Source organism: Myotis nattereri, assembly GCF_964212035.1.
Source record: "Myotis nattereri genome assembly, chromosome: 13".
Lineage (NCBI taxonomy): Eukaryota > Metazoa > Chordata > Mammalia > Chiroptera > Vespertilionidae > Myotis > Myotis nattereri.
In genome coordinates this window covers 42,623,347-42,649,373 of record NC_138088.1, presented here as the reverse complement: position 1 = coordinate 42,649,373, position 26,027 = coordinate 42,623,347, and the positions used below count along the sequence as shown (strand labels likewise).

Genomic DNA, 26,027 nt, shown 5'->3' with positions numbered 1-26,027 from the left:
ATAGTAACTGTTGCATACAAATGAATACTGTAATTATAGTTGTAATTAATAGAAGTATTTATATTAATAAGATTTAGTTATTGTGAATTACTGATTTAAAACTTGGAGAAACTGCAATAAAATGTTTACTGGATTAACTTTTACTACATTTAGTCTCAACATCAACTCTTTATATTTCCTCTTTAATTATTTGCTTCAAATATTTATGAAAACTCTGAAGTATCTTTTTAATTAGCAGAAAATAAGGCAAACTAAATTCTAATTGCAACTTATTTATGCTTTTAATTTTTAAACTTTTGACTATAAAATGTACGGACATACTTAGAAAACTTGCAAAAATGAACACCCAAAACCTACCACTTATAGTCAACATCTAATTGTAATTTTTCATGCCTGGTTTTAGAGTCTTGATTGGAGCTGGTTAACAGAATGACTTACCACTTATTCACTGTGCCCAAACCAATGGAAGTTGTTGCTGCACATGTTCGAAATTTGTTTTTTCCCATGAAACCATTCTTCAAACGCCATTCAGTGGAAGAAATGGCTGTGATCAAAAACTACATATGGTTTTACAAAGGCTATATTTTGGCTTTGGGTAATTTTAACTCCTGAACAGATATAATTTTATGTTGGTGAACTTGTTTAAAAACTACAGCTAGTTAGGAGCATCATTGACATCTATTTGTTTTTAAACTTTGTAAAACATTACTTATTTAACTGACTAAAAATACCTTATAACTTTTGGACATAAGGCCAAACATAATATATACAGAGAAGAAACCTCCATTAATGTGTTCCAAGTACACATTGTCTGCCTATGTTTCTGTGGCAGAGATTGCTCACAAGTAAAATTGTACTTCTTGAAAAATAAACCCTACCTCCTTGTGTTGCACTCAACAGTGCTCTTTCTGGCATCATAAGGAGTTGGGTCAATCCCATTTTCAATTTTATTACACATTGGATAGTGCATCTGTGCCTTCAATACCAGTGGACTGTCCAAAGTGTGCTATGTGTATATGTATTTAAGATGTACATTTAGTAATATCAAAGAAGAAATGTTAATTTATAATGTATTTGAAAACATCTGTCTATTTTCATTTGTAAAAATGAGTCATTTGTTTTAAGAATCTTACATGTCTTGTCATACCAATATAAAGGTCTGCACTCCCTTATCTGTAAATCCAAAATCCAAAAAGCTCTGAAAACAAGGTTTTTCATAAGCTTGGTGACAAAACTCATTTGCTTTCAAATCCAACTTGAACTGACAATTGAATCAACTTATCCCATCTAGTGTGAATCTTCATTTATTTTGCTGCAAAAATATTAACATGTTTAATTATTTAGTGGGGAAACTGCTGCCATAGACTGTGTTGGGTGTGTATGTAGTATGCACTGAATTACCTTTCTAAAATCTAAAAATTTCATAATTCTAAAACATCTGGCTCTAACAATTTCAGATAAAGGATTGTGGATCTATTACCTGTTAGGTAATTTAGAAGATACTTGTTTTTTAAAAATGTGAAATGCTTTTGTATTATAGACAGTTTTTCACTTTGTGTATTAAATGATTTTTAAATTACTTTTTGATTCTCCTTTCATTAAAATCAGATGAATATAGTTACCCTTGAACAAAGTAGGGGTTAGGGGCGTCAATACCCACACAGTAAAAAATCTGAGTATCACTTTAGCTTCTATAGTTGGCCCCTAACATCTGTGAATTCAGCTAACAGGTTGGGAATGTGAAAATACTGTTTCGAGTCATGGCTGGTTGAATCTGCAGACATGAAACCACCAAATAAGAAGGGCTAACTATTTTTAAAAAACTGTGTACAGGACTTTTGGGCAAGGTGGTGGCATAGGTAAACGTGATACTTGCCTCCTCCCACAACCACATCAAAATTTCAGCTAAACTGCAGAACCACCATCATTCAGAACCACCTGAAACCTGGTTGAATGAAGTCCTACAACTAGGGGATGAAAGAAGCCACATCGAGACCAAGACCGGTAGGAGGAGCAGAGATGCAGAATGGGCTGGTCCCACACCCCGTGTGGTGGGTAAAAATTGGGAAGGACATCTCACCTGCAGAGGTCCCCCTGAGGAGCAAGAGTTCCCAGCCCCATACCGAGGGCCATTTGGATATTTATAACATCATTCACGGGCCACAGAAAATTATCAACTTAAAAATTAGCCTGCTATATTTGGTCAAACATTTAACTCACCCCTAATGCCTGGGCAGGGCCAGAACAAATTATTTTGTGGGCCTTAGATGGCCTGTGGGCCAGACATTCCCCACCCCTGGTTGATCTGGAACAGACAAGGTCCCAGACAGTCCTAGGTAATAAAAGGCAAATGAATGGCACAGGTAAAGAAGAGGATAGAGTGGTCTGGGGGGGGGGGGGGGGGGCGGCTTGCTTTAATGACTCGAAGTCTATTTACCCCTTCCCATTTCCCGTTATCACCATTATAACTTTGGACCTCACTTTCTAACCACTTTGCTTCCCTGCCTCCAATCTCTCTCCACTGTAAACCATTTTGCAGACTCACCGGCCCTAAAGCACTGCCCAAGAGGTTACAGAGCCCTCCTACCCTAGTCTACTTGTACAGTTATGGTCCCACTGCTAGCCTTTGAAGGCTTACAGTAACCATAACTGCCCAACCTACTCTAATTTTTCCTGTGTTCGTTCATCTCATTCCTTTCTCTGCTCTTTAACTTTATCCTTTTTGTGTTCGGTAGCATAAGCACATAATGCCTATTTTAAAAGAAGAGAAGAATATACAGTAAAAAGAAAGTCCGTGTCTATTTTCTAGCCACCCAGTACCCTCTCCCTACAGAAAAGGTGCTTTGAGCCTTTCAAAATCTGGGACTAGCCGACCATCCCACTCCTTTCCATCATAATGGCTTCACAGGCGCTCTAATGCTCCCTGTTCCTTTTCATTTTCCTAGGACCCGTTCCTATTGCTTGGATGGCCATCAAGTCCTCGCTAGGTTAGCTTGATGAGTGACTCTGCAATTAAATTTAATACCTTCCTCTTCAGAACTTCCACTTCCAACAAGTCTGGCTGCTCCTGAATTCGGTGCAGGGCCCGCGCATGAAGCATGTGCCTGCCACGTGGGCTTCGGAATAAACCACAAAAAAGACAAACAGAACACTGGAGTGAGACAGTGGGTTTTTGCACTAGAAGAACTGACCGGTTCCTTGTTCCAGAAGCCCTCTTCTAACTCAGCATCCCCGCTCACTCTAGATCACCGGCTTGTTTTCCAGAGCAGGAAACCAGAAGTGCGTAGAAAAGAGTCCGCGCACTTTTACGGGAAATCGCGCTGCAGGCAGCCGGAGAATTTTGTCCCCTCCGCTCCCCGTCTCTCGAGTCGCGGGGCGAGCACTGCGTCGGCCTGCGTGCCCGCGCAGCCGCAGAGCGGGGAGAGTGGGCGGGGCCGGCTGTCGGCGGCGGTTGGCCCCGGGAAGCAGCCGCACGTGCGGGGCGGGGGCGATGCGTCACTGATCGGTGAGGCGCGGTGGAGGGGTGGGCCTCCCTTCGGACTCTGCGGCTGGACCCCCCCCCCGCCCCCTTAGTACCTTCTGCCGCGGGACGGCCATTGGGAGAGGGGGTGTCACGACGCTAAGTGAGCAGGGGCGACCCGCGGGCCGTTTTGCGCGGAGGGGGGTGTAGGGGAGTAAACGCGTCCTGCAAAAAGGAATGAATGAGGAAGAAGGGGCACCAGACTTCCCCGCGCGGCGTGCGGAAGGGAGCCAGTTGTGCGACGCGGAGGGTGGAAACCGCACAGGATAGGCCTGTCTCTCACGGGGCTGGGCGTCCTTTCCTCCCTTGTTCAGGAGAAACAGGATGAATATGACTCAAGTCCGGGTTCTGGTGGCTGCCGTGGTGGGTGTGGTGGTCGCCTTTCTCTATGCCTCCATCCACAAAATCGAGGAAGGACACCTGGCTGTGTACTACAGGTGAGCGGCGTGTGCGGTCGGCTTGGGCTGCGCGCGCACTCCCGGCGGAGTTGTTGCCCCTGCAGAGTCGGGGGAGCCCTCTCCCGTCCTCGGCAGGGACTTCCGTCCTGGCTCTTGGGGGCCGAGGCAGGCTTTTGCAGAGCACCCTGCAGCTCTTGGACAATTTTAGTGCTATGTGTGTTTTGTGCAGAGGTCGGGTCCCTACCTATTCCTTGTAAGCTCAATTTTTGCAGGAAAAAGTGAATGAAGGCAGGCAGTGGCCACTCCACCTGTAACTGAAGAGATGGGTAAATCGTTGTAGCCCATACACCTGTACAGGCCTTCAGTTTGAACTTTACGTGCCGTTTAGAAACGCCGGTCCTATTAGGGATGGCTCTTTACACCCCCTCCTTCCCCCCTTAAAATCACCTAGTGTCTGGTTTTGGCTTCTAAGGCCAAAACATGACCACCATGACAGTTGTACATCCCTGGACCTGGAGACACAGAAACTCAGCATTGACGGACCCCCCTCCTCCCACCTTACCCTTCCTTCCAGGTTGAGGAAAGGAATTGTGTGGGATGTGTTGCTCTCTAGTTGGGCTCCAATGGCTTTTCCTTCAACATGGTACCACCAGTTCCTTTTGGCCTAGACACAGAGAGGGTAATCTGGAGAAATTGCGATAATAATGTATTGGAAAGGGCTTCAACTTTTTACTTGTTTCCATCATCCCCCCAAAATGATATTTCTACTTTTAAATCCATCCTGAGTCTTAGAAACAGTCTTCCCTGTGAAACGCTAGTTTCAAATGCAATTTCAGTGATATGTCTTAGTAGACGAGTAACAGGTTAGTTCATATTTCCATCTAGTTCAGCATTGCCTTTGGCTTTCCTGGGAGAGGAGTTAGGGACACAGCTATCAGTTCCGTTCTGTCCTTTCACCGTCCTGGTAGTAAAATCAAGGAAAGAGCTTTTCAACCTGTGGCTCTCAAAGAATTAGGGCTATACCTCAAACAGTTCATATTTTCCTAGTTATTTGTTATTAATCCTTTTCATACCTATTTATATTTTCAAATAGAAAGCTAAGTTCTATGAAGTTATTCTTCACTGCGTACAAAAGGACTTCTTTGTAATATTTGTCTCTCAAATGCCTTTTTTTTTTTTTTTAATAATTTCCAAGATGTGCTGTCCTAGTTCACACATTCCAGAATTTGGTGAACAAGTCCACAGTTATATTCTCTCTACTTTTAATCTTATTCCCTCACCCTTTATATTGCTATGCTACTTTTTCATGTTTTTAAAAAATAAACTTTATACACCCAGTATTTTAATTGCTTTATTATATAGGTAGATTAAAAGCATCTTGAGCCTCTGAAATTTTCTCCTTCCTTGAAAGTTTGTGTTATCTTCTTTTTTAACCTGGTGACTAAATGTATTATGTTTTGATCTGGTTAGTGTTATGCACAATCTAAATATAGCAACTGAGAGCCATTAGAATTTTTTTACAAGTATTTTTCAGACTGTTAAAAACCATTGAAAATCCTTTGTACCTGTGAGCAGTGCTGGAAACCCAGAGGTATAGTTGGTTCATCTTATGAAACAAGGTGTAACATCAGCAGTTTAATGTGATTTTTTTTTACCTTCTTAGCTGTGGCAGATATTTTAGGGACCAGCAGTTGTTCATCATGTGTAATTCATATTAGCGAGGCTTTAATAGGTCAATAGCATGAGTAAGTGAATACTTATTACAGCATTTTAGATTTGGAAAGAGAATTTCTCTCTATAATTTTGTCTATTTGAAACATCTTTTGGCAGGGGAGGAGCTTTACTAACTACCCCCAGTGGACCAGGCTATCACATCATGTTGCCTTTCATTACTACGTTCAGATCTGTGCAGGTAAGCGATTTCTAAGGCAGCCCCGACACTGGATTGACAGGCGTGACAGGAACAGTTGCCACATTTGTGGGTGGAGACGGGTTTCCTGTTGCTTAATCAATGGCGGTATTTACTTAAATAAGGAGTTAGAGGACAGAGTGCAGGTGTCACAGTGCAGTTTGTGCTTTTGAACCACCTCACTCTCTTGCAGTCTGTTAGACGTAAGAGCTCAGCAACTTGGAAGAACTGACTTCTCACATGTGGATAGTGGTATGCAGCAGGTGTTCTGTTGCTGCTGTCAAAATAAAAGCAGGTCTTCAGCGCACAACTAGAAAAACAAACCAGTGATTACTGGTTTACAACGGTGTTTGGTTTCCATAGGGGCCAGCTCCTGGACTACTGTTAACATGGAGGATCTGAATTTTTATACACAGCTTTTCTGCCTCACATTTTTGCCTGGGGACATTAAGCACAATTTTATGTGGAACCTTAGGGGATGTTTTATTTTGATAGCATTTCAGGATATTTGAAGTAGCATCTTATCATTGAGAACAGTGTCTTGATCGTGGGAAATAGTAAAATATCTTTTGACATAAGATGATAAAATAGGATTAATCAGTATGATCATAAATCTATGGATTCATAGTTTGTCTACTATCTGCTAATTTTTTAGAACTGAAGAAAATGTATTATAGTTAAACTTGGAATTTAACACATTGCGTACCGCATAGAAATCTCTAAGACATACGCCAGGGACCGCACGTTTTTGGGCAAACTGCACGTTATTTAAATCATCATAATGCACTTTAGGTGTTGTTTTTCAATAATTATATCATTTTTATTTAGTTAAACAATTAAAGTTCCTAGTACTTTTTTAACGTATGGTACTGCGTAAAACATTTTCCTCTATGAAGAGGGACCAAACAAAATTTACATAAGTATCTAGATTCGCTCCTTTTTCCATGGGCGTGAAAAACGAGAACACTCGTGAGCGGTCCTTAACAGATGGCGCGCGAAACACGAGGAAACTCCTGAGCGGTACGAAATGTGTTAAATCTAGTCTTCTTGATAAGTGAGAGTTTCATTATAAATACTTAAATCTTCCAGGTTTCCTTCCAAGTTGTTTTTCAGTGGCTTAGGGAAAGAATTTGTATCTGTTGAAGTGAAATGTGTTCTTCCTTTAGCTGGACTGATTTCCATATTTTCTCTATTTTATTCACTCTTGCCTTCCTTCATGCTGTCACCTCTTCTCTCCTCATCTTTCCCTTCATTTCTTCTTTCCTATCTAAATCTTGCCAGCCTTCTTAAGGCTTATCGCAAATCCCTCTTTTAATCTATAGCTCTGAAAGTCTGTACTATAAATTTTGGCCTTTGGTCTTATTTCTTTTAGTAATATTGTCTTGTTTGTTCTCTAAGTTTTTGTGTGTATTTTCTTTCCAGAAAATCTCCAAGCTTCTTGAAGGCAGGGATTGTAACCCATTTATATTTCTGACCTTTCTACTTGTGAACATTGTTAAATTGAGCAGTAGGGTGTAGTGAACACATGGGGTCAGAAACCTGGAGACTTCAGTTCTGGTTAACACCAATTAATTATATGACTTTGCAAAAATCACTTCACTGCTGTAGACTTCAGTTATTCCTTTGTGAAAGAAGGAGTTTTAATTACATGATCTCACCAACAGCCTAAACAGTTTATGATGATGTTATCAATGGCAGCATCACACCCTTAGAGATTAGGGTATTTTGTAGGTCTGTTCAAAGCCAAGCAAATCTATCTCTGCCTTCTTGGAGCTTAGCATGTTGAGTCACACTGATGCAGAGATATATAGAAGAGATACAGATAATAAACATTAAATAGGTTTTAGAGTTTAATTGCAGATATAACAAATACAGTATATAGTTTGTATACAAGTATGCAGACAGTCCTCGGGTTACATCGGACTCGACGACGTACGTCTTTTCGTGGTTATGTCGCCTTCTCCCATTTATTTATAAAAAAAAAGTTCCATCATTTCGACGTATGTACATATGTGCTTTATGCTTTTTATTTATTTACCACAAGTAAAGGCCAGGAATTGTTATCTTTTAAATGTTTTTTACTGTTTCACTTCATTACTGCTATGTATGTGCTCCATGTGAGTGACGTAGATGCTTATGTAGGTGGGTTCTGAATTACAGCAAAAATCGCGTATGTCGTGCCGTAGGAACGGATCTCCGATGTAACCCGGGGATCTACTGTATTTATATATTGCAATAAACTATCATACTTAATGGAAATGAAATTAGTAAAGAGATTTCCATGTCAACAATATACTTTGACTTTACAAAAAAATTAAATGGTGGAGCCAGTGTGACTTAATAGGAATGTTCTTTTTTAATATGTGAAGCAGTAACATTCTAGGAAAAAAATTATATTTATAAAACCCTTTTTAAAAATTGTTCTTATTCAAATGAGACATGAAATATTTACTTTTATGAAATTTTGGAACACCTTAGAAGATATAGCCTTCTGTGTTGGTATAGAATATGACTAATGTTTTGAAGAAAATACAGTTAAATTGAGCTCATCTCTTCAACTTTTCTCTATCTACTTAGAACCTGTCACTATGTTTACCATCACCCTATTTCTCAACCCCTGAATTAAACTCAATTCTCTTCCTTTCTGGAATTTTATATGCAACCAGTTTTTTAATCCTTTCTCTATGATGACTCCTGGACTGACAGCTTTTAATTTCCACACCCTTTACTAAATCAGCCTAAATAAATTAATACTTTAGCTTCCTAGCTGGTTTTCTTGCCTCTAAATATGATGGATACTGAGATTGGCACCACATATGAGCAAAGGAATTAAAGAAAAACATATTTTTGAAAGGTTTATTTTGTGACTGTATATAAGATAGATTAGGGAGGGCTCAAGCCCCTCCCTCCCTCCTTTGAACATGCAGGGCTCTCTACCTAATATCACCATGTTCACTTCTCAGAAAATCAACTTTCATCTATATCGCCCCTTCTGCTGCAGGCAAGCCCATCTGCTTCCTGTCACTTGTACTAGTATGTACAGTTTGTTCTCAACTGTGTATATTTGAATAGGATATTTATTGAACCTAAAATGTTCCTCTGCCTCGTCTGTTCTTATTCTTGTCTCTGTAGACCTAAGTTATAAATACTTCACTTTAGAGAGCTTTTCAACCTATCACTTTACTCTCTGCTATTTAATACCTAACAATTCTGTTTATACGCTGTTGTTTTATACCTGTTATAGATTGCTTTGTAAGGATTTTATCTCCTGTGTTGGATAATGAGCTCTTTGGAAACAGGGACTATACTTTCCTTCTCCTTTGTATTCCATAAAGTAATATGTTGCTGAGTACTTCATAAGATGCAGTGTGTCTAGAATACACTCATTAGTTATTCACCTATTGGAGGCCTTAGAGTGCAATAGAGAATCACTATGGATGCAAACAAAGGGGCAAAGTAAATAAATACCAGATTGTTGGAAGGAAGCACCGCTGGTGGTGGCAGTTCTGTTAAAAAGGAAATTGAACAGACCATTTGAGAAATTACTAGGGCCTAAACTAAAATATTGACTACATCTTCAGAGAAAAAGATTGCTTTTCAGTTCAAGGGTACCTTTGAGTTGTATGCATAAAATAGTTATCTTTTATTTTCGTCATAAGCAGTAATATTAGCAGTGGAATCAAAGTTCAGAGCACAAGTCCTCGTAGTAGTATCCTTGTGGGAAAGCCATGTAGTTTGTAATCCCAGGCCAGCTCTAGGCAAATCAGGGACTCTGAGAGGTTGAACATTGAAACTTTCCTAGTGCATCCTGATTCAGACATTAACTGTAAAATATTTTGTCTCAAAACTTTCATGTCTGCTGGGATACAAAAAGAAATTACTTTGATAGCTAATGTTTGGTGACTAGAACTGTAATGGCGTGCTCCTATATTTACCTCTCAGTACTTCTCCAGAGGTTTTCCCTCTGGGACCAGTAGTTCTTTGACAATATGTGTCCTGAGTATTGAGATTTTTTTTCCTCCCCAGACAACACTACAAACTGATGAAGTTAAAAATGTGCCTTGTGGAACAAGGTAAGCTTTCCCCTCACTAACCAACCTCCCTCTAGTTCAGATGGAGTTTCTGTTCATAAGCTATAATCAGTTAAACATCTTTCAAATGGCATGAAAGTAACTCCAGGAGTTTTCTCTTCTAGGCATTATATGAGGAAAGTCCTCTCTCCAGCAGGAGCTTTTTATCTTAAGAGTCATTAGGGTGTTATTGAAAAGAACCAGCAGACCTAACTTCATACATATATCAGCACTGCCACAGCTGCTTTATTGGGTTTTGTTTTTTTAACTAGACTTTATTTTTTAGTGCATTTTTAGGTTCATAGCTAAATTGAGCGGAAAGAACAGAGTTTACATATACTCCTTGCTGCCACACATGCCTTTATTGACTTTGCTAAGCTCAGTTCCTTCATTTGTAAAAATCAGGTAATAAGACCTATCTTGCAGTTATACCAAGGGACAGAATTAGTGTATATGAAGTGCCTAACCCAGCACTTGATCCAGAGTAAGTACTCAATAACAGGTAGTTTAAAATGAAATCGTCTCACCTGTCATCTGTAGTATTAACCCTTTGCGGTCGTATTAAATTTGGACATGGGTGTCGTACTGGTCGGAATTAATTTCCATTGAAAGAGCAGTGATATATAACGCAAGATTATGAAGGATAAACAAGATTTATTAATTCTTTTTTGGAACTACGTCACTACTAGTAGAATCACTACAAACGTTATCACTTTCTACGTCAGAGTCAGTATTCAAGGTGCCAAAATAAAACTCTTCATCGTTACTTTCAGATTCGCAGTACACTTCTTTTGGTAACTTTCTTTTTGCCATTTTGGAGTACTATTTTGAAATATCTTAACAAGCGAGAATGCCTAATTACAGTTAAATGTAATTTGTAAAGCTTTATTTGAAATTCTGCGAAGTATCTCCGAAGCTTGTCGATTTCTTCACTCTCAAAAGGCGACTGACTCGCCACGGTGTTTTGCCTGGCGAGTGTGGAACGACTGCGTTCGTTTATATTGAGTTTCGATATCTCCGATTTGTCGGGGCAATGTTTTGGTTCGTGACAAGGTCGCTAAGACACTTAAGAACTTTCAGAGAAATTATGAACTGATACATGAATGAATAGAGTTAAGATTCGTACGGTTCCTTGCTGTGGTGGCTGAGAGCAGACATACGACCGGAACGGTAAAAAAGCTTTGGTGGCTGAGAGTAGACAAACGACCGCAAAGGGTTAAAAGCCATCTAGAGTTTCTGATTCAGTAGGTCTAGAATGAGGCCTGAGAATTTGCATTTCTAGCAGAAGTTCTCAGGTGATGTAATGCTATTTCTGGTTTTAGGACCTTTGAAAATCGCTACACTAAAGAGTTTTAAGGAAAGAAAGGCAAGCAAGGCATATATTATTTCTAGAATATAATCAGTACATTAAATTGTATCAAAAGAATAATGTAAAATTGAAGGTATTTTTTAAATGCTTTATTTTAAATGACTAAAATATTTATTACAAGCCTATATAAAAGAGGCTTTGACATCAGTGGAAGGACACATGCTTTTTAAAAGGTAGCAAATTTCCTGTGTTTTAAGTTATTTGATAAGTTCTCTCTAGGTCTGTCTGTCAATTTTTTTTTATGGATTCCCTTTTAGAGATGACTCAAAATTGGCAGCTAGTGAGATTTTTGGTAAATTTCATGTTAATCTTTTTTGCTTTCCTATCTTTTTCAGGTTTTTGTTTGTTTTTTTTTAGTGAGCATGTATTACTCTTTTCTTGTGGAGAGGGGAATGTCATTGTAAGTTGGTAGGAAGGCTTAGTTGTTTAGTTTCAAAATCTCTAATTTCATGTACCTCAAGTTGAAGTTCACATGTCCCTCATGGTAGCCCAGGAAGTATAGGAACCACTAATTAACAAGACCTATCTTTCTAGTGTGTCAGTTTTACTTGAGGAGCAAATTTTTTTTATACAAGAATAAATATGGATAAAACATAAAAACTCTTCGATTAATTATTAAGATAAAGCAGGAAACCCAAAGGATTTTAGAGTGTGGCTGGCCTTCATACCTCCTGAGGAACCATTTTACTTGGTTTCTTGATGGAAGACTTTGAGAAGAGCACTGCGTTATCTGTTGGCCAGTTAATAAGGACAAAGTACTAAGTAGCTTTAGGTTATAGGTTTGGTCTTCATGTGAGCTGAATTGATCACAACAGTTAGAGGTGAACCTTTGTTATGAGAGGAACTGGGTAAGTGTGTAGGGTTATTTGAGTAGTGATTAGTGGAGTCAATAATATATGTCTTTAGATTTTCCTTCTAAATTTCTATCTTGTGGGATATATTTGATGGTCTGGGATTATAATAGAATTTGTATTTGGCTCATGCTTTTTCCTTTTTTTTTTTTTCTTTAGTGGTGGGGTCATGATCTATATTGATCGAATAGAAGTGGTTAATATGTTGGCCCCTTATGCAGGTATGGTACTGATCTGTTCTGTTGTTTTAAAGTTATAATCAGAGTATTTATAACTGAGAGAGTCCCTGAAGAATAGAAAGGTGCTTTTAAAGTTTTATGACCTCATTTATTTATATATGTATAGAAAAATAATCACTGGAATATTTTCCATTTCGAGAGAATGTTGGCAGAAATAGGCTACAAGTTCTAGACCAGGGGTGGGCAAACTTTTTGACTCGAGGGCCACAATGGGTTCTTAAACTGGACCGGAGGGCTGGAACAAAAGCATGGATGGAGTGTTTGTGTGAACTAATATAAATTCAAAATAAACATCATTACATAAAAGGGTACGGTCTTTTTTTTTTTTTTTTTCCTTTAGTTTTATTCATTTCAAACGGGCCGGGGCCCACTGGCCGTAGTTTGCCCACGGCTGTTCTAGACAGAGTTGACTTTTCTGCAACTGTATGGGTTACTCTTTGTTTTTAAAGAGCAAGACAGTCATTGATTATTTCTAGAATTTCTAGAAAGTAGCATTTTATCCAGTCAGGATGAGAGATCATTTTCATGCATGCTAAAAACCTATAATTGATTAAGTCCTAGACCACATTGATTTGTGACCATAGAAAAATCTTTTCTGGTTGTGAGTTATGCTATTACCTGCAAAGCAATCTGAAAGTCCTCGTTGTGGGGAAAACATTTTCTTGGTAAAAGATGAAAACGTAGAGATGGAGTGGGTACTGTTAAAAAAACGTAAGAAAATCTGTCTTTGTTTGGTTTGAACCCTCCCCCCAATTTTTTTTTTTGTAGCAGAATACACAAAAAATAAGTCATCTTAACCATTTTTTAAGTGTACAGTTCAGTGGTATTAAACACATTCAGATTGTTGAACAACCGTCACCAACTCTATCTTAACTCTTCATTTTGCAAAATGAAACTCGATAAACATTGAACAATAATTCCCATTTCCCCTTCTCTTCAGCCCCTGGTAATTACCAATGTCCTTTTTAAGGTTGAATAATATTCCATTGTATGTATATACCACATTTTGTATATCCATTCATCCATCAATGGACATTTGGGTTGCCTTTACGTTTTAGCTGTTGTGAATAATCTGTGAACATGGATGTACGTCGGTCTCTTTTAGTGGAAAGATCTGCCATTCCACCTTTATCCTTCTTATTAAAATTGGCATGCCCAGTATGTACAGGAGACTATTTGTTGGAAACAATTTTAAAAGGTGAAGTTAGAATCTTTTCCCTAAGCAGTTTTTATTTTACTTAAGAAGACATAATACCAAATATATATTGGAATGTAAGGTCATGCTAAATTTGATGTCACTGGATCAGGCACAAATAGCAAAAGGATTTCATACCAGAGAACAGGCTGTATTACTGCCAAGTGGATTTGGATTCTGTTTTTCAGTGATTAAGTGTTTTCATTGTCCTTTTTCATCTACTTTCCCTGGCAACAAATCAGTGGGATGAATTGTGATTGGAAAAATAGAAGAAAGGGAGATTGCTTTTCTCTGGCCAAAGATAAAGAGGAAACTATTGGTTCACCAGTTCATTTAGAAATGACCAAGCAAATGAATTAGTCAACAAATATTTATTAGTGGCGTATCTATCGAGGAAAGGCTAGTGGAGCAAGTCCTTGGGTCTGAACAGAGAAAGCAGCATGTGTTGTTGTTGTTGTTTTTTATTTTTTACTTTTCAATTACAGTTAATGAACAGTATTAGTTTCAGGTTTACAACCCAGTGATTAGACCTTTATATACATTACAAAGTGATCACCCCAATAAATCTAGTTCCCATCTGACATACATAGTTAATAAAATATTATTGACTATATTCCCTATGCTGTACTTTACATCCTGATGATTATTCTGTAATTGCCAATTTGTACTTCTTAATTCCTTCACCTTTCCCACCCATCCTCCAACCCCCATGTTTGAATAGTAAAGCACAGGTTCAGGTATGGCCTGTTAGTAGGTGCCCTTAAGCACATTTCTGAAATGCTCTGTTTCTCAGTTTCCTCAATTAGATTTTTTGTGATAATTAAATTCTAATATATGTAAATTGCCTGGCATAAAGCCTGGCCCAATAAATGTTTGCTTCTTTCCCTTCTAGCCTGGTATCTTTTTTAACAGCCTTTAAAAACTGCCTTTTTGAAAATGGCCTTCTGCAGCTGCTTCCTTCTTTTATTCCCACTGTTCCTCAATTAGTTAAGGCCCTCTTTACCTCTTAGCTAAACTTTTGCTTTGTAGTAATTGCTTTACACTTTCCTGCCTCTGATCTTTGTGCCTCCCAATTCATCTTCATACTGCTGCCAAAGTACAAATCTGATTGTGTCATGCCTTCGCTTGAAAACTGTCAGTTCCTTATACCTCTAAGATATGTATACTCTTCTTAGTATGGAATTCGAAGTTTGCCTACTAGAATTATATCAGTGTAACTTTTACCTTGGCTGAATTAGGAGATACATGAGTAAACATGGATTGTACCTCTCCTTCAGTGTTTGATATTGTGAGGAACTACACTGCAGACTATGACAAGACCTTAATCTTCAATAAAATCCACCATGAGCTGAACCAGTTTTGCAGCGCCCACACACTTCAAGAAGTTTACATTGAATTGTTTGGTAAGTGTCTTACTTGTTTTGAATATGTAAGTAACCAATTGGAAATCTTGTTCAACTTGTTTATGGATGCTATAACAAAATTAGTAAACATGCTATTTGAGCATGCCTTCTGAATTTAAAATAAGAGCAATTGTCTTTAAAATATTCTTTATCTTAAGCTTAAATTTCTTATGATTAGATTAATTGGTTGCTCAGACAAGCTATTTTAAGAATGACGAAATTAGTGCACTGAGAAGGTGGACCCTTAGCCCGGCCTGTGCCCTCTCATAGTCCAGGACCCCTCTGGGGGAGTGGCCCTAAGCAGGCGGACATCCCTCTTGCAGTCCGGGATCCCTCGCTCCTTACCTCTGGGCTTGCTGCTCCTTAGCGCTGCTATGGAGGCCAGAGAGGCTCCCGCCACCACTGCTGTGCTCGCCAGCTGTGAGCCCAGCTTCGGGCTGAGCACCGCTCCCCCTGTGGGAGTGCACTGACCACCAGAGGGCAGCTCCTGCATTGAGCGTCTGCCCCCTGGTGGTCAGTACACGTCATAGTGACCAGTTGTTCTGCTGTTTGGTCGATTTGCATATTAGGGTTTTATTATATAGGATATCCATTTTCTGAAATGCGTAATACATCACTATATCCTGTTTTTACTATGATAACTTACTAAAAAATAGCTTCATTGCTATTTTAATAGATAATTTAGGGAAATTTAGAAGTCTGTGTCCTGGAGTTTACCAAGACCCACCTCCAGGTTTTATGATTTGCTAGGAGGTCTGACAGGACTCATTATATCAGTGGTTCTCAACCTTCTGGCCCTTTAAATACAGTTCCTCATGTTGTGACCCACCCATAAAATTATTTTCGTTGCTACTTCATAACTGTAATGTTGCTACTGTTATGAATCGTAATGTAAATATCTGATATGCAGGATGGTCTTAGGTGACCCCTCTGAAAGGGTCGTTCGACTGCCAAAGGGTTCGTGACCCACAGGTTAAGAACCTCTGCATTATATAGTTGTACTCTCAGCTAAGATGCATTAACAGCAAAACAATAAGGGACATGGTTGAAGTCTGAAGGCAACCAGGCACAAGCTTTCAAGAGTGTTCTCCCAGTGGAGTCAAGCAGCATACACTTAATTACTCCAGCACAGAATTGCGACATGTGTGAAAACGTTGTCTACTTAGGGAAGCTCATTAGAGACTCACTGCCCAGGATTTTTGTTGGGGGCTGGTCATATAGGCACCCTCTGCATGGTATATATCAAAATTCTAGACTCCCAGAAGGAAAGCAGGTATTTGGCATAAACCACATTATTTGTATGAACAATTTAGGTGCAGTGAGTTATTCTTATCAATTATGGGGTTGATGGAAATCCTCTCTAAGTCCCAGTTCCCAGGTGACAAGCCAAGGCTAACTTGCAGACAGGTTTTTCTAAGGACGTCAGCTTCAGGCCTCCTACATTTACTCTTTTTCTGCATAAATTACCTTTTTTGTTCATTCTCGCCTACAATATTTTTTCCCCATTGATTTTGGGAGACAGAGTGGAAGAGGAAGAGAAAGAAAGAGAGAGAGAGAGAAACATCAATGTGAGAGAGACATAGCAATCGATGGCCTTTCGCATGCCCTTCCGCACCTGCAATCCGGATACGTGCCCTTGACTGGGAATCAAACCCAAGACCCTTTGATGTGCGGGCCAGCGCTCTAACTATTTAGCAACACTGGCCAGGGCTGCACAAATAACTTTTCATTTATAACAGTGAAAGCTCTGACCAGTGATTAGGTTGTTGCTGTTGGCTCCTTACTTCTTCCTGGAATTCTTAGTGAATTTCTTAGAAGCAGGCATAGGGATGATTAATCAGTTTGGAAATCTACCAGTTGATTCATCAATGATTCACAACTATTGGGATGGTGTCTGAGAAAACTGTTCTGTCCTGATTTGTCACGTCACCCATCTTTATAATAAATGGTGAATGTACTGTTGGGGTGGATCCAGAATTCATGAGTTATAAGGCCAAATGAAGTGTGACATGTCTGTTGTCCATTTTTGTGGGCTTCAAAGACCTTCCTGTGAGCCATTCCACCCACCTTGTTCTCTCTATTTTTAAATCCAACCTAATAGGCAGAGGTCCATGGAAATGAAATTTAGTTATTTGGATGTTTGGGGTAAAGACTGAAGAAAAAATTTTTTTTAAATGAGAAGCAGGACATGTGTTAATTAAAAACAATGAATTGATATTAGCGACCTAGATTCTCTATTTATTGGATCAACTTAATTTCTTTGATAATTCCTCACACTTTCTCCCACACAAAAGGAAAACTAAATATATATATATATGTATATATATATACATATATATATTATACATATATTTATTTATATATATGTATATATGTATATATGTGAAGCACTTTAAGCTCTATGAAACAATAGTACCATGGGAACTTTAGATCTAATAATTGGTTTTGTTTCAATATTAAGACAATGTAAAAAAAAATTTTTGAGTGTCATGAGAGTTGTTTTTGGCTTCAAAAACAGATCAAATAGATGAAAACCTGAAGCAAGCTCTGCAGAAAGATTTAAATGTCATGGCACCAGGCCTCACCATACAGGTAAGCCTTTTTCCTAGAGAAATTACCTGGGAATTTTGAGAGCTTTGAATTTAAAACAGTAAATCATACTGTTTATTCTGCAATTATTTAGTTGAAGTGCTATAGTGAGTTATAGAATACCTTTCTCAGTTTGACTTTAGGTCTCTGCCAAAATAAAATACTCTTATAGCTAATCATGAATTCCTAGAGGGAACAGATAAGCTGAGGCTCTTACAAGGAAATAAAATACACATACTGATAGTGTGAGGCATTACTAAGTTACAGTAATGGTTATAAATCAGTGTAAGAGTATCCCTTATGAAAGGAATTTCAAGTATAAGGTTTGGACAAGAATTCTACACAAAGTAGATGTCCTGAAGCATTAATTGACAGGGAAATTGATTGGGTTATTGCTGTAAGAGTTTAAGAGAACATTGCAGGAGAGTCTGCCTAGAAATGACTGTGATTGAGTTAGGATTTTAGGTATGTCTGGAATAATAGGACTTCTAGGGGGAAAAGGAGTAAAGAAGGTATTTCAAGTGGGTGGAATGCCCTGAGTAAAGAAAGGCAAGGTAGCAGCTGAAATTAGTGGTGGTGGTAGCAGCAGTGGTGGTGGCAGTGGCAGTGGTGGCAGTGGCGGCAGCAGCAACAGCGTTGGGAGATAGAATGGTGAGAGGCTATATGCCTGCTTGTTTTAGTCAGTAATTTTTTAGATTTAATTGAAATCCATTAGTGGATTCTAAAATCAGTTTTAGTGGGTCATGACCAGCATTTTAAGTAAAATGGAATTAAATAGGAAAATAAATCAGTAAATGCCATGTAGTAAGTTTAAGTCATTCTGTAAAATTTTTGTGTTACGTAAATGGGGGTAGGTTTTTGTATTGGGTCTCACTGTAAAATGTGTTTGTGCTGTGGTCATATCATGGGCAATAACATTTGAAAGCCTTGGTTCTGGATCTGGATTCCTCGAGAAGTGGTAATATGGCTTCTCCAGCGCCCTTTTTCGGAGTTACTAGGAGGCCAGTTGATCGTGTGCTGAACGTTACTACAGCGAAAGCTGACGCCTGGTTTGGTGTCGCATGTCTCACATGTCTGTCTCATTGCTGCTGAGAGTGCGCATTCACTTTTGCGTGATCGTGTGTTATCACGTAAACAAGACTGGAAAGATGGCTAGCGTTTTTCCTATCCTCATTCATATTGCGCCATTATCTCTGATGGGTGCCTGAGGGGAAACCACCAAAGTTAAGGGGTCATTTGAAATGTCCAGAGTTAACTGCAAAATTCTCTTGGTTGTACATTCAGTTGTGGCTGGAGTAGCTTTTCAGGTTTAAAGATAATAAATGTGAATATCACAGAGTCTTAGATTCTGCCCAGTTTGTTACTTGGAGATGTAGCTCATTCTTTTTAACAGCTGCCTAGAATTTCTTGTCATTATTATATAACCACTAGAGGCCTGGTGCACGACATTCATGCACTGGAGGAGGGGGTCCCTCAGCCCAGCCTGTGCCCTCGGCAGGTGGACATCCCCCGAGGGGTCCTTAGTGCTGCCGTGGAGGCGGGAGAGGCTCCTGCCACCGCTGCTGTGCTTGCCAGCCATGAGCCCAGCTTCTGGCTGAGTGGCGCTCCTCCTGTGGGAGTGCACTGACCACCAGGGGGCAGCTCCTGCATTGAGCATCTGCTCCCTGGTGGTCATTGTGTGTCATAGCGACCAGTCATTCCACCATCCAGTCAATTTGCATACGAGGGTTTTATTATATATGAGTTCCCTGTTCTCCCCCTCTTTTTTTTTGCTGTTAGTAAACAATAATGTAGGGAACATTATTGACACATCTCCTTATATGTAAAAATTATCTTTCAATTGGCTGTACAATTCTACATTCTTACCAGTAGTATGTGTGAATACTTATTTGTCTACAACTTATTAGATTTGAAGCAATCAGATGTTATTTTTGCTAAATGGCTGATAGATTTGAAGTTATCTCTCTCTTCGATTTGCATTTCCTTAGTTATTAAATGAGGGTGAGCATCTTTCTAGTTTTTATTTTTGTAGCCATTCCTATTCTCCTCCCTGAATTGCCCACTTATCTGTTAGAGTTTTTCTTACTGATTTGTTAGTAAAACTTTGTATATTCTGGATATTTTGTACACATGTTATGCAGTATGTTGTAAAATATTAAATATTAGGAAAAAGATGAATAATAAAGTGAAATTAGCCACTAATCTTACTATGCAGAGATAAGAGTTTATTGTATCTTTCCAGATTCTTCTTAATAAGCATATTGTTTATAAGTATAAGTAATGTTAAACTAAAGTAGAATTATGCCATAGCTGTTTTTTTCACTAGCAGTATATATAAACATCTTTTCAAGTCAAAAATAAAGATTTGCTGCATTATCTCTTTTAATGGTTTTACTTAATTAATCTCTATGGCTTCCAATTTTTACTACTATATGCATCTTTAATGACCAAGCTTATAAATACATCTTTTAAAATCCTTTCCTTAGGATAAGTTCTTAAATGTAGGATTGACAGGTCAAAGTGTATGCCCTGTTTGGCACTTTTTGATACATAATGCCAAATTGCCTTTCAGTATAACTAGCAGCTTATAATCTCTCATCAGCAGTGTTAGCTGACATTTCTGCCAGAGGAGTTTCATTATTGATATTTTTATGGCATATCAGGTACCTCAATTGGTGTATAAGTTTTAAAATTGGGAGCATAGGTCCCAGTCATTGTGTCTCAGTGGTTGAGCATCGACGCATAGGCTTGATCCCCAGTAGAGGGCATGCAGGAGGCAGCTGATCAGTAATTCTCTCTCATCATTGATGTTTCTCTCTCTCTCCCCCTCTGTTCCTGTCTCTGAAATCAAGAAAAATATATTATAAATAAATAAAATTGGGAGCATAGTTTATGGCTTTTAAGTAAACACATCATCATTTTTGTTTCTTTTAGAACTTCTGATCTAGGTTAGAAACTCATATGCCAAATTAAATTCATACTCATGAATTTAATGAGTCTTAATGCTGTTAAATATGTAGTCCTTTTTCTAAGCATTGATGTATGCAAATGATTCTTGGTGAATTCACCATCTTTACTAATTTTTTGGTTAATGTCCTTAGGGTGAGGTGTGTGTGTATGTGTGTGTTAAAAACATTTAACATGAGATCTACCCTCTTAACAAATTTTTAATACATTATTATTGACTATAAGTAAAATAAATGTTGTACAGCAGATCTCAAGAACTATTTATCTTGCTTGACTGAAACTTTATAAATTTCCTTAGATCTTTTTAGTTACATAATTATGCCAAAAAAATCTTGATTTCGCCTTCCACAATCTAGTATTTCCCAGTCCCCAAATCATCCTATTTTAATTCTTTACCTAACACTTCTAATTATCTGAAATTCTCTTGTTCATTTATTTGCTTTTTGTTCTTGTCTGATGTGTTTTCTCCTCCTTAAATTTTAAATTTCATGAGAGCAGTCTTGCCTTGTTTATTGATGTATCCAAGGTGCCTAGATCAGTAGCACTTGGCACAGACTGGGTACCCAATTATTATTTGTTGTTAAGTGAATATTCTCTGTAACAATCGCTATTTTAATTTTTCCATTCTCATTTTTCTTGAACAACTACTATGGCAAATTAGAGTGGTGAAAAATAACATCCTTGATATTTATTTAGTGGTGTGACTATATTATATGCTGACTTTTGGTTTAAAATACATGTTTATAACCCAGGGGTCAGTTTCAACAGATAAATTTATTTCATCAGTTTGTGGGGTTGTTTTTCTCCTTACTCCATGTGTATGTTAATTTTGGTCAGTGTCTTTGGATATGCTTTTATTTTTAATTCTTTTAAAATATGTATACACACACACATTATTTCAGAGAGGAAGAGGGAAAGAGAGATGGAAACATCAATGATGAGAGAGAATCATTGATCTGCTATCTCCTGCACACCCCCTACTGGGGATCGAGCCCTTGACCAGAATTGAACCCGGGACCCCTTAGTCCACAGGTCGACGCTCTATCCACTGAGCAAAACAAGCTAGGGATTTTTTTTTATTTCTTAAATCTCATAATGCAACTTATTCATGGTATCTGTTACAAGTCTTTACAATGTCACATATTTGAAAATGACAAGGTTTCCCAAGATTGGCAAGCATGTAGTATGTTCTTCAGGCTCATATAGCAAGATAGACATCTATAGAAAACAGTTCTATTTTATGCTTCTTTTTGTAAGACTAAAAAGATAAATAGCTAGTTTCTTACTCAAATGCAATATGACAATGCTTTTCTTTGAATCATATTAAAATGACTTGCTTTTTGTTGTTGTCTGATGTGTCATCAGTATTCTGATAGTCACATGGTGAAATCTGGCATCTCTCACAAATTCTGGTTCTAAATTTTTGTCTTCTGGATATCTCCATGAGTTGTTGTTTATGGTCTTACAGGCCTCACCTTCAGCTTGTAATGAGTGTTTTCACCACAGTACCCAGTTTCTTAAGCCATTTCACTCTAATTTTTGTATTAAGTTATGATAGTTCTCAAAATTATGTGCAGATTTGACTGTTCACTTTCACATAAGGGAGGCTATGTTGCTTAAACATTGTAAAAAGTCTTTTTTCAAATGCCTTAAAAGAAGGGCATATGTTTAAAGTCTTTGTTGCTTAAAAGTTTAGCCAGTTTAATAAGTAAATGAATGAATGAGTGAATAAGGAAGGAGGGGAAGGGAAGGGGAAGGGGGAAAAAGAAGGGAAAGGAAGAGGAGGGAAGGGAAAAACAAAGGGAGGGGAGGAGGACGGCAGGTGGGGGGGGGCGCGGGGGATGTGAAGAAGTCCTAGCCAATGTGGCTCAGTTGGTTGGGCATTGTCCCATGCATTGAAAGGTGCAAGTTTGATTCCTGCGCATGCCTTGGTTTCCAGCTTGATCCCTGGTAGGGGATGAGCAGGAGGGAGCCAATTGATGTTTGGCTTTCACATCGATGTTTCTCTCCCCTTCTCCCTCTCTCTCTAAAACTCAGTTTTAAAAAAAGTAAAAGTTTAACGAATTTTCAGAGGAAAATTAACTTTCAGATCAGCAAAGTGTTTTGTGTATGCTTGCAGTGTAGAAGGGAGTGAGGGATGTTTAACTAGTAAAACCAAAATGTGGTGAGAGATCAAGTCCTATATGTAGGAAAGTCAGCCTTCAAAAGCTACACTTCCCAAGTATGTCAAAGTACACTGGTTAGGAAAACAAAGTTTCTAGCAAAAAGTGTCTACAAAGTGAGATTCTAGAAAGCATATAAGCTATTAATTGGTATTTGTTTTCCTTCTGTCTTTGGCTGTTTGTTTATCGCCAGTACTGAGTGATTGCTGGTTTAGAAAGTGGTAAATTCATTTACTACTCACTGTGTTAAGTTGCATGTACCCACCTGGGTTTTTTGTTTTCATTTTTTTTTTGGTTGTTTTCTACTTAACAATTTAAATCTGGGAATTTTACCTGTCTTTTATTTCTTTGGTTTGCAAATTGGAAAAGGAATCAAAATATCCAACTAAAGAGCTTTGTGAAAAGTCTTTTAAGAGAGAACTTTTTCCCACAGAAGTTTATTTCCTCAACTGGTAGAATGGTTTTCCTGTAGTCAGGCTTTTTTTTTTTTTTTTTTAAACAAGAGGCTGCTTATCCTTGATTATTGGTGTGATGCTGAAAAGTAGATTTTTCTCGTGGGATCCCCACGGGTGTTAGTAGGCAGCTAGCCATGTCGTAGTTGTTTTGTTAGTCTCACTTGAGGAGCTCTTCTATAGAAGATTTAGTTTGAAGATTCATTTTTCAAATATACTTTGGCTTTTTCACTTTTATTTTTTAGGCTGTGCGTGTTACAAAACCCAAAATCCCAGAAGCCATAAGAAGAAATTTTGAGTTAATGTGAGTAATGGATCCCAATATTTTATTTAGGGCTGTCTACATATTAATATACCAGTCTGAAGGAAATGTCTGTTTGAGATATTACACTCTGGGGTGTGTTATGTGTTTATATTCCATACTTTAATTCTAGTAATACAGTCAAACCTCGGTTCTCGAACATCTCCCATCTTGAACAATTTTGGTTCACAGAAAATGTCTCAGTTGTCAAACAAAACTTGGGTTCTCAACCCAACAACCCTTTCATGATCAGTTACTCATCTCTTAGGCAACAAAGGAGAGAATGTGCAATTTTAGGTCATTTTACCGCTAAACCTCCTGTTAACATCTCAGGAAATTGTGCTGTGAATATTTTCATGTTTTTTGCTTTTGTGGCTGCTTATTATTATTAAACACGTACAGTAAGTCACCATGGGTCCTAAGAAATTAAGTGATAGCAGCAAAGTGAAAAGGAAAGTTGTGAGAACACGACAGAGTTTTAAAAAGGCATAATTACAAAGCATGATAGAAGTGTTTGCATATCTGATCTGTATATTTCATTTCATTTCTGTTAAATTTTCATTTACATTTCATGTCCTTTTTGTTTTTATAGTATTTACTTATAGCTTAAACAGTACCTTAGACATGTACTGTATGTATGTAGCAAAGATTAAAACAGAATCATTGAGGGTCTGGAACAGATTAATTCAATTTACATTATTTCTACTGGTAAAAAATATTTTGGTTTTCTAACAAATCTCTTCTTGAACAGCCTTCTGGAACGAATTAAGTTCCAGAACCGAGGTTCCACCGTATTGCCTATTCTAGTGTCCTAATTCCCCCTAGACTCTTACTAGTTTTCTCTCTATGGACATTTTAGGAGCAGCTTCAGTGACTAAGGGTGCAGATGGCTGTAGAACTATGGTTGGAAGCCTAAGGAGCTATAATTGTGTTGTGAATAATACCTTGAATTAAATATTAATAGGGGAGAAAAAGAGTTCTAGCTGTTAAGGTTGAAGAGAATGCCTACATTTTGTTACTGTGTTATAATGATAAGAATAGACTCCTTATTGGTATAAGGTTTGGTTTGTATGTGCTTGTGTATCTAAGTTTAGACCTGGGTCTTTACAATTTGCCCATGGGAAAGCTTTTCCTGAGTTGACTCCTGAGTATTATTTTCTTTTTTATGTGTCCAGGGCTGACTGGGTATGACAAGTTACTTGCTTGACATGAAATTAGTTTCTAAGCGTTTTTAGAATATTCTTTTTAGAGGGATACTTACCGTAGTCAAAATGGCAATATTATTCTCATACGACAGTACCGAGAAGAAGAAATAAGTCTAGAAAATTTGGCTGACATGTTAAGAGGAAAAATATGAAATGCTGGAAAAGTGACTTTGTAAAAGTTAGGAATACAACAGATGTATAAATACAAGGGGTCCAACATGTAATAATACTATTACTTTATGGAGTGATATACTTCTAAGTCCTATTGTTCCTCAGTCTTTTATTATGCAGAGTTTTATTTTCCCTTTTTTCATTGTAGAAAAGGAACTATTTTTAAAAACTGTAAAGCATTGCCCGGCTGGTATTGCTCAGTGGTTGAGCATCGACCTATGAACCAGGAGGTCATGGTTAAATTCTGGTCAGGGCACATGCCCAGGTTGCTGGCTCAGGAGGCAGCTGATCAATGATTCTCTCTCATCATTGATGTTTCTATCTTTTTCTCCCTCTCCCTTCCTCTCTGAAATCAATAAAAATATATTTTAGAAAAACAAAAGAAAACTGTAAAGCACAGAGTGCCACGCTGAATAGATCATGGGTCTGATCCATTCATAGGAAAAAATATTTATTGAAGGCTCAGTATGGTGTTAGGCTTTCAATATGGTGGCTTCTGGTGATGGAAAGGTGAATACTATGTGTTCTCTGCTCTCAAATTCCTCATAGTATCCAGTATGTCATTTTATGTCTTCATTAGTGTTGGCAGGAGGAAAGGCGAGAGCTTTGGGTAAATGTTTTGGGGAAATCATTGGAGTTACTTTTCAGATAATTCTGGATCTTTCCTAATTTTATAGACTATTGGATTTCCAGAATTAAAGCCATCTTGAGATCATCCAAGCTAACCGCTCACCTAATAGTAATTTTTAAAATATCATTCCTGCCATGTGGTCACCCAATTGCCACTTGTGCATACTTTTAGTGATAGGCTAGCCATTTCTATTATTAGAAAACTCAGATTCTTAGAAAAATTTTTCTTATATTGAGCCCCAGTTCAACACCTAGTAAACTGCCATCTAGTTATACAGCAAATAAGGCCACTGCACAAGGGTGTATGCCTGAGGAGGGACTGAAATCCAGCCCCGTTCTACTTGCAAAACCATGCACCTAAGGACTGCATCTACCCAGAAGTTGGTGCCTTTTGCTAATTGGCCCAGAGATGCTGTATGGCAGTGGTTCTCAACCTGTGGATCGCAACCCCTTTGGGGGTTGAACGACCCTTTCACAGGGGTCAAATTGTAACAGTGACAATACATCCTGCATATCAGATATTTACATTACGATTCATAACAGTAGCAAAATTACAGTTATGAAGTAGCAACGAAAATAATTTTATGGTTGCGGGT

General features: G+C 38.2%; 2 protein-coding genes across 2 annotated transcripts in view; both read left to right on the top strand.

Annotated features, from left to right (window-relative positions):
• Positions 1-1,580, top strand: part of CHUK (component of inhibitor of nuclear factor kappa B kinase complex) — a gene marked incomplete at its 3' end in the record, with an annotated part of 31,526 nt that extends 29,946 nt beyond the window's left edge. Inside the window, exon 21 of the mRNA XM_081104579.1 lies at positions 404-1,580. Within this exon, the coding sequence (XP_080960705.1) occupies positions 404-433 (30 nt within the window). The remainder of the gene's footprint in view (positions 1-403) is intronic.
• A 1,846-nt stretch (positions 1,581-3,426) lies between these two features.
• ERLIN1 (ER lipid raft associated 1) overlaps positions 3,427-26,027 on the top strand; it is a 37,954-nt gene continuing 15,353 nt past the window's right edge. Inside the window, exons 1-8 of the mRNA XM_081105123.1 lie at positions 3,427-3,505; positions 3,835-3,957; positions 5,749-5,830; positions 9,854-9,900; positions 12,277-12,338; positions 14,829-14,954; positions 17,473-17,546; positions 23,370-23,428. Coding sequence (XP_080961249.1) covers positions 3,845-3,957; positions 5,749-5,830; positions 9,854-9,900; positions 12,277-12,338; positions 14,829-14,954; positions 17,473-17,546; positions 23,370-23,428 — 563 coding nt within the window. The 5' untranslated portion in view covers positions 3,427-3,505; positions 3,835-3,844. The remainder of the gene's footprint in view (positions 3,506-3,834; positions 3,958-5,748; positions 5,831-9,853; positions 9,901-12,276; positions 12,339-14,828; positions 14,955-17,472; positions 17,547-23,369; positions 23,429-26,027) is intronic.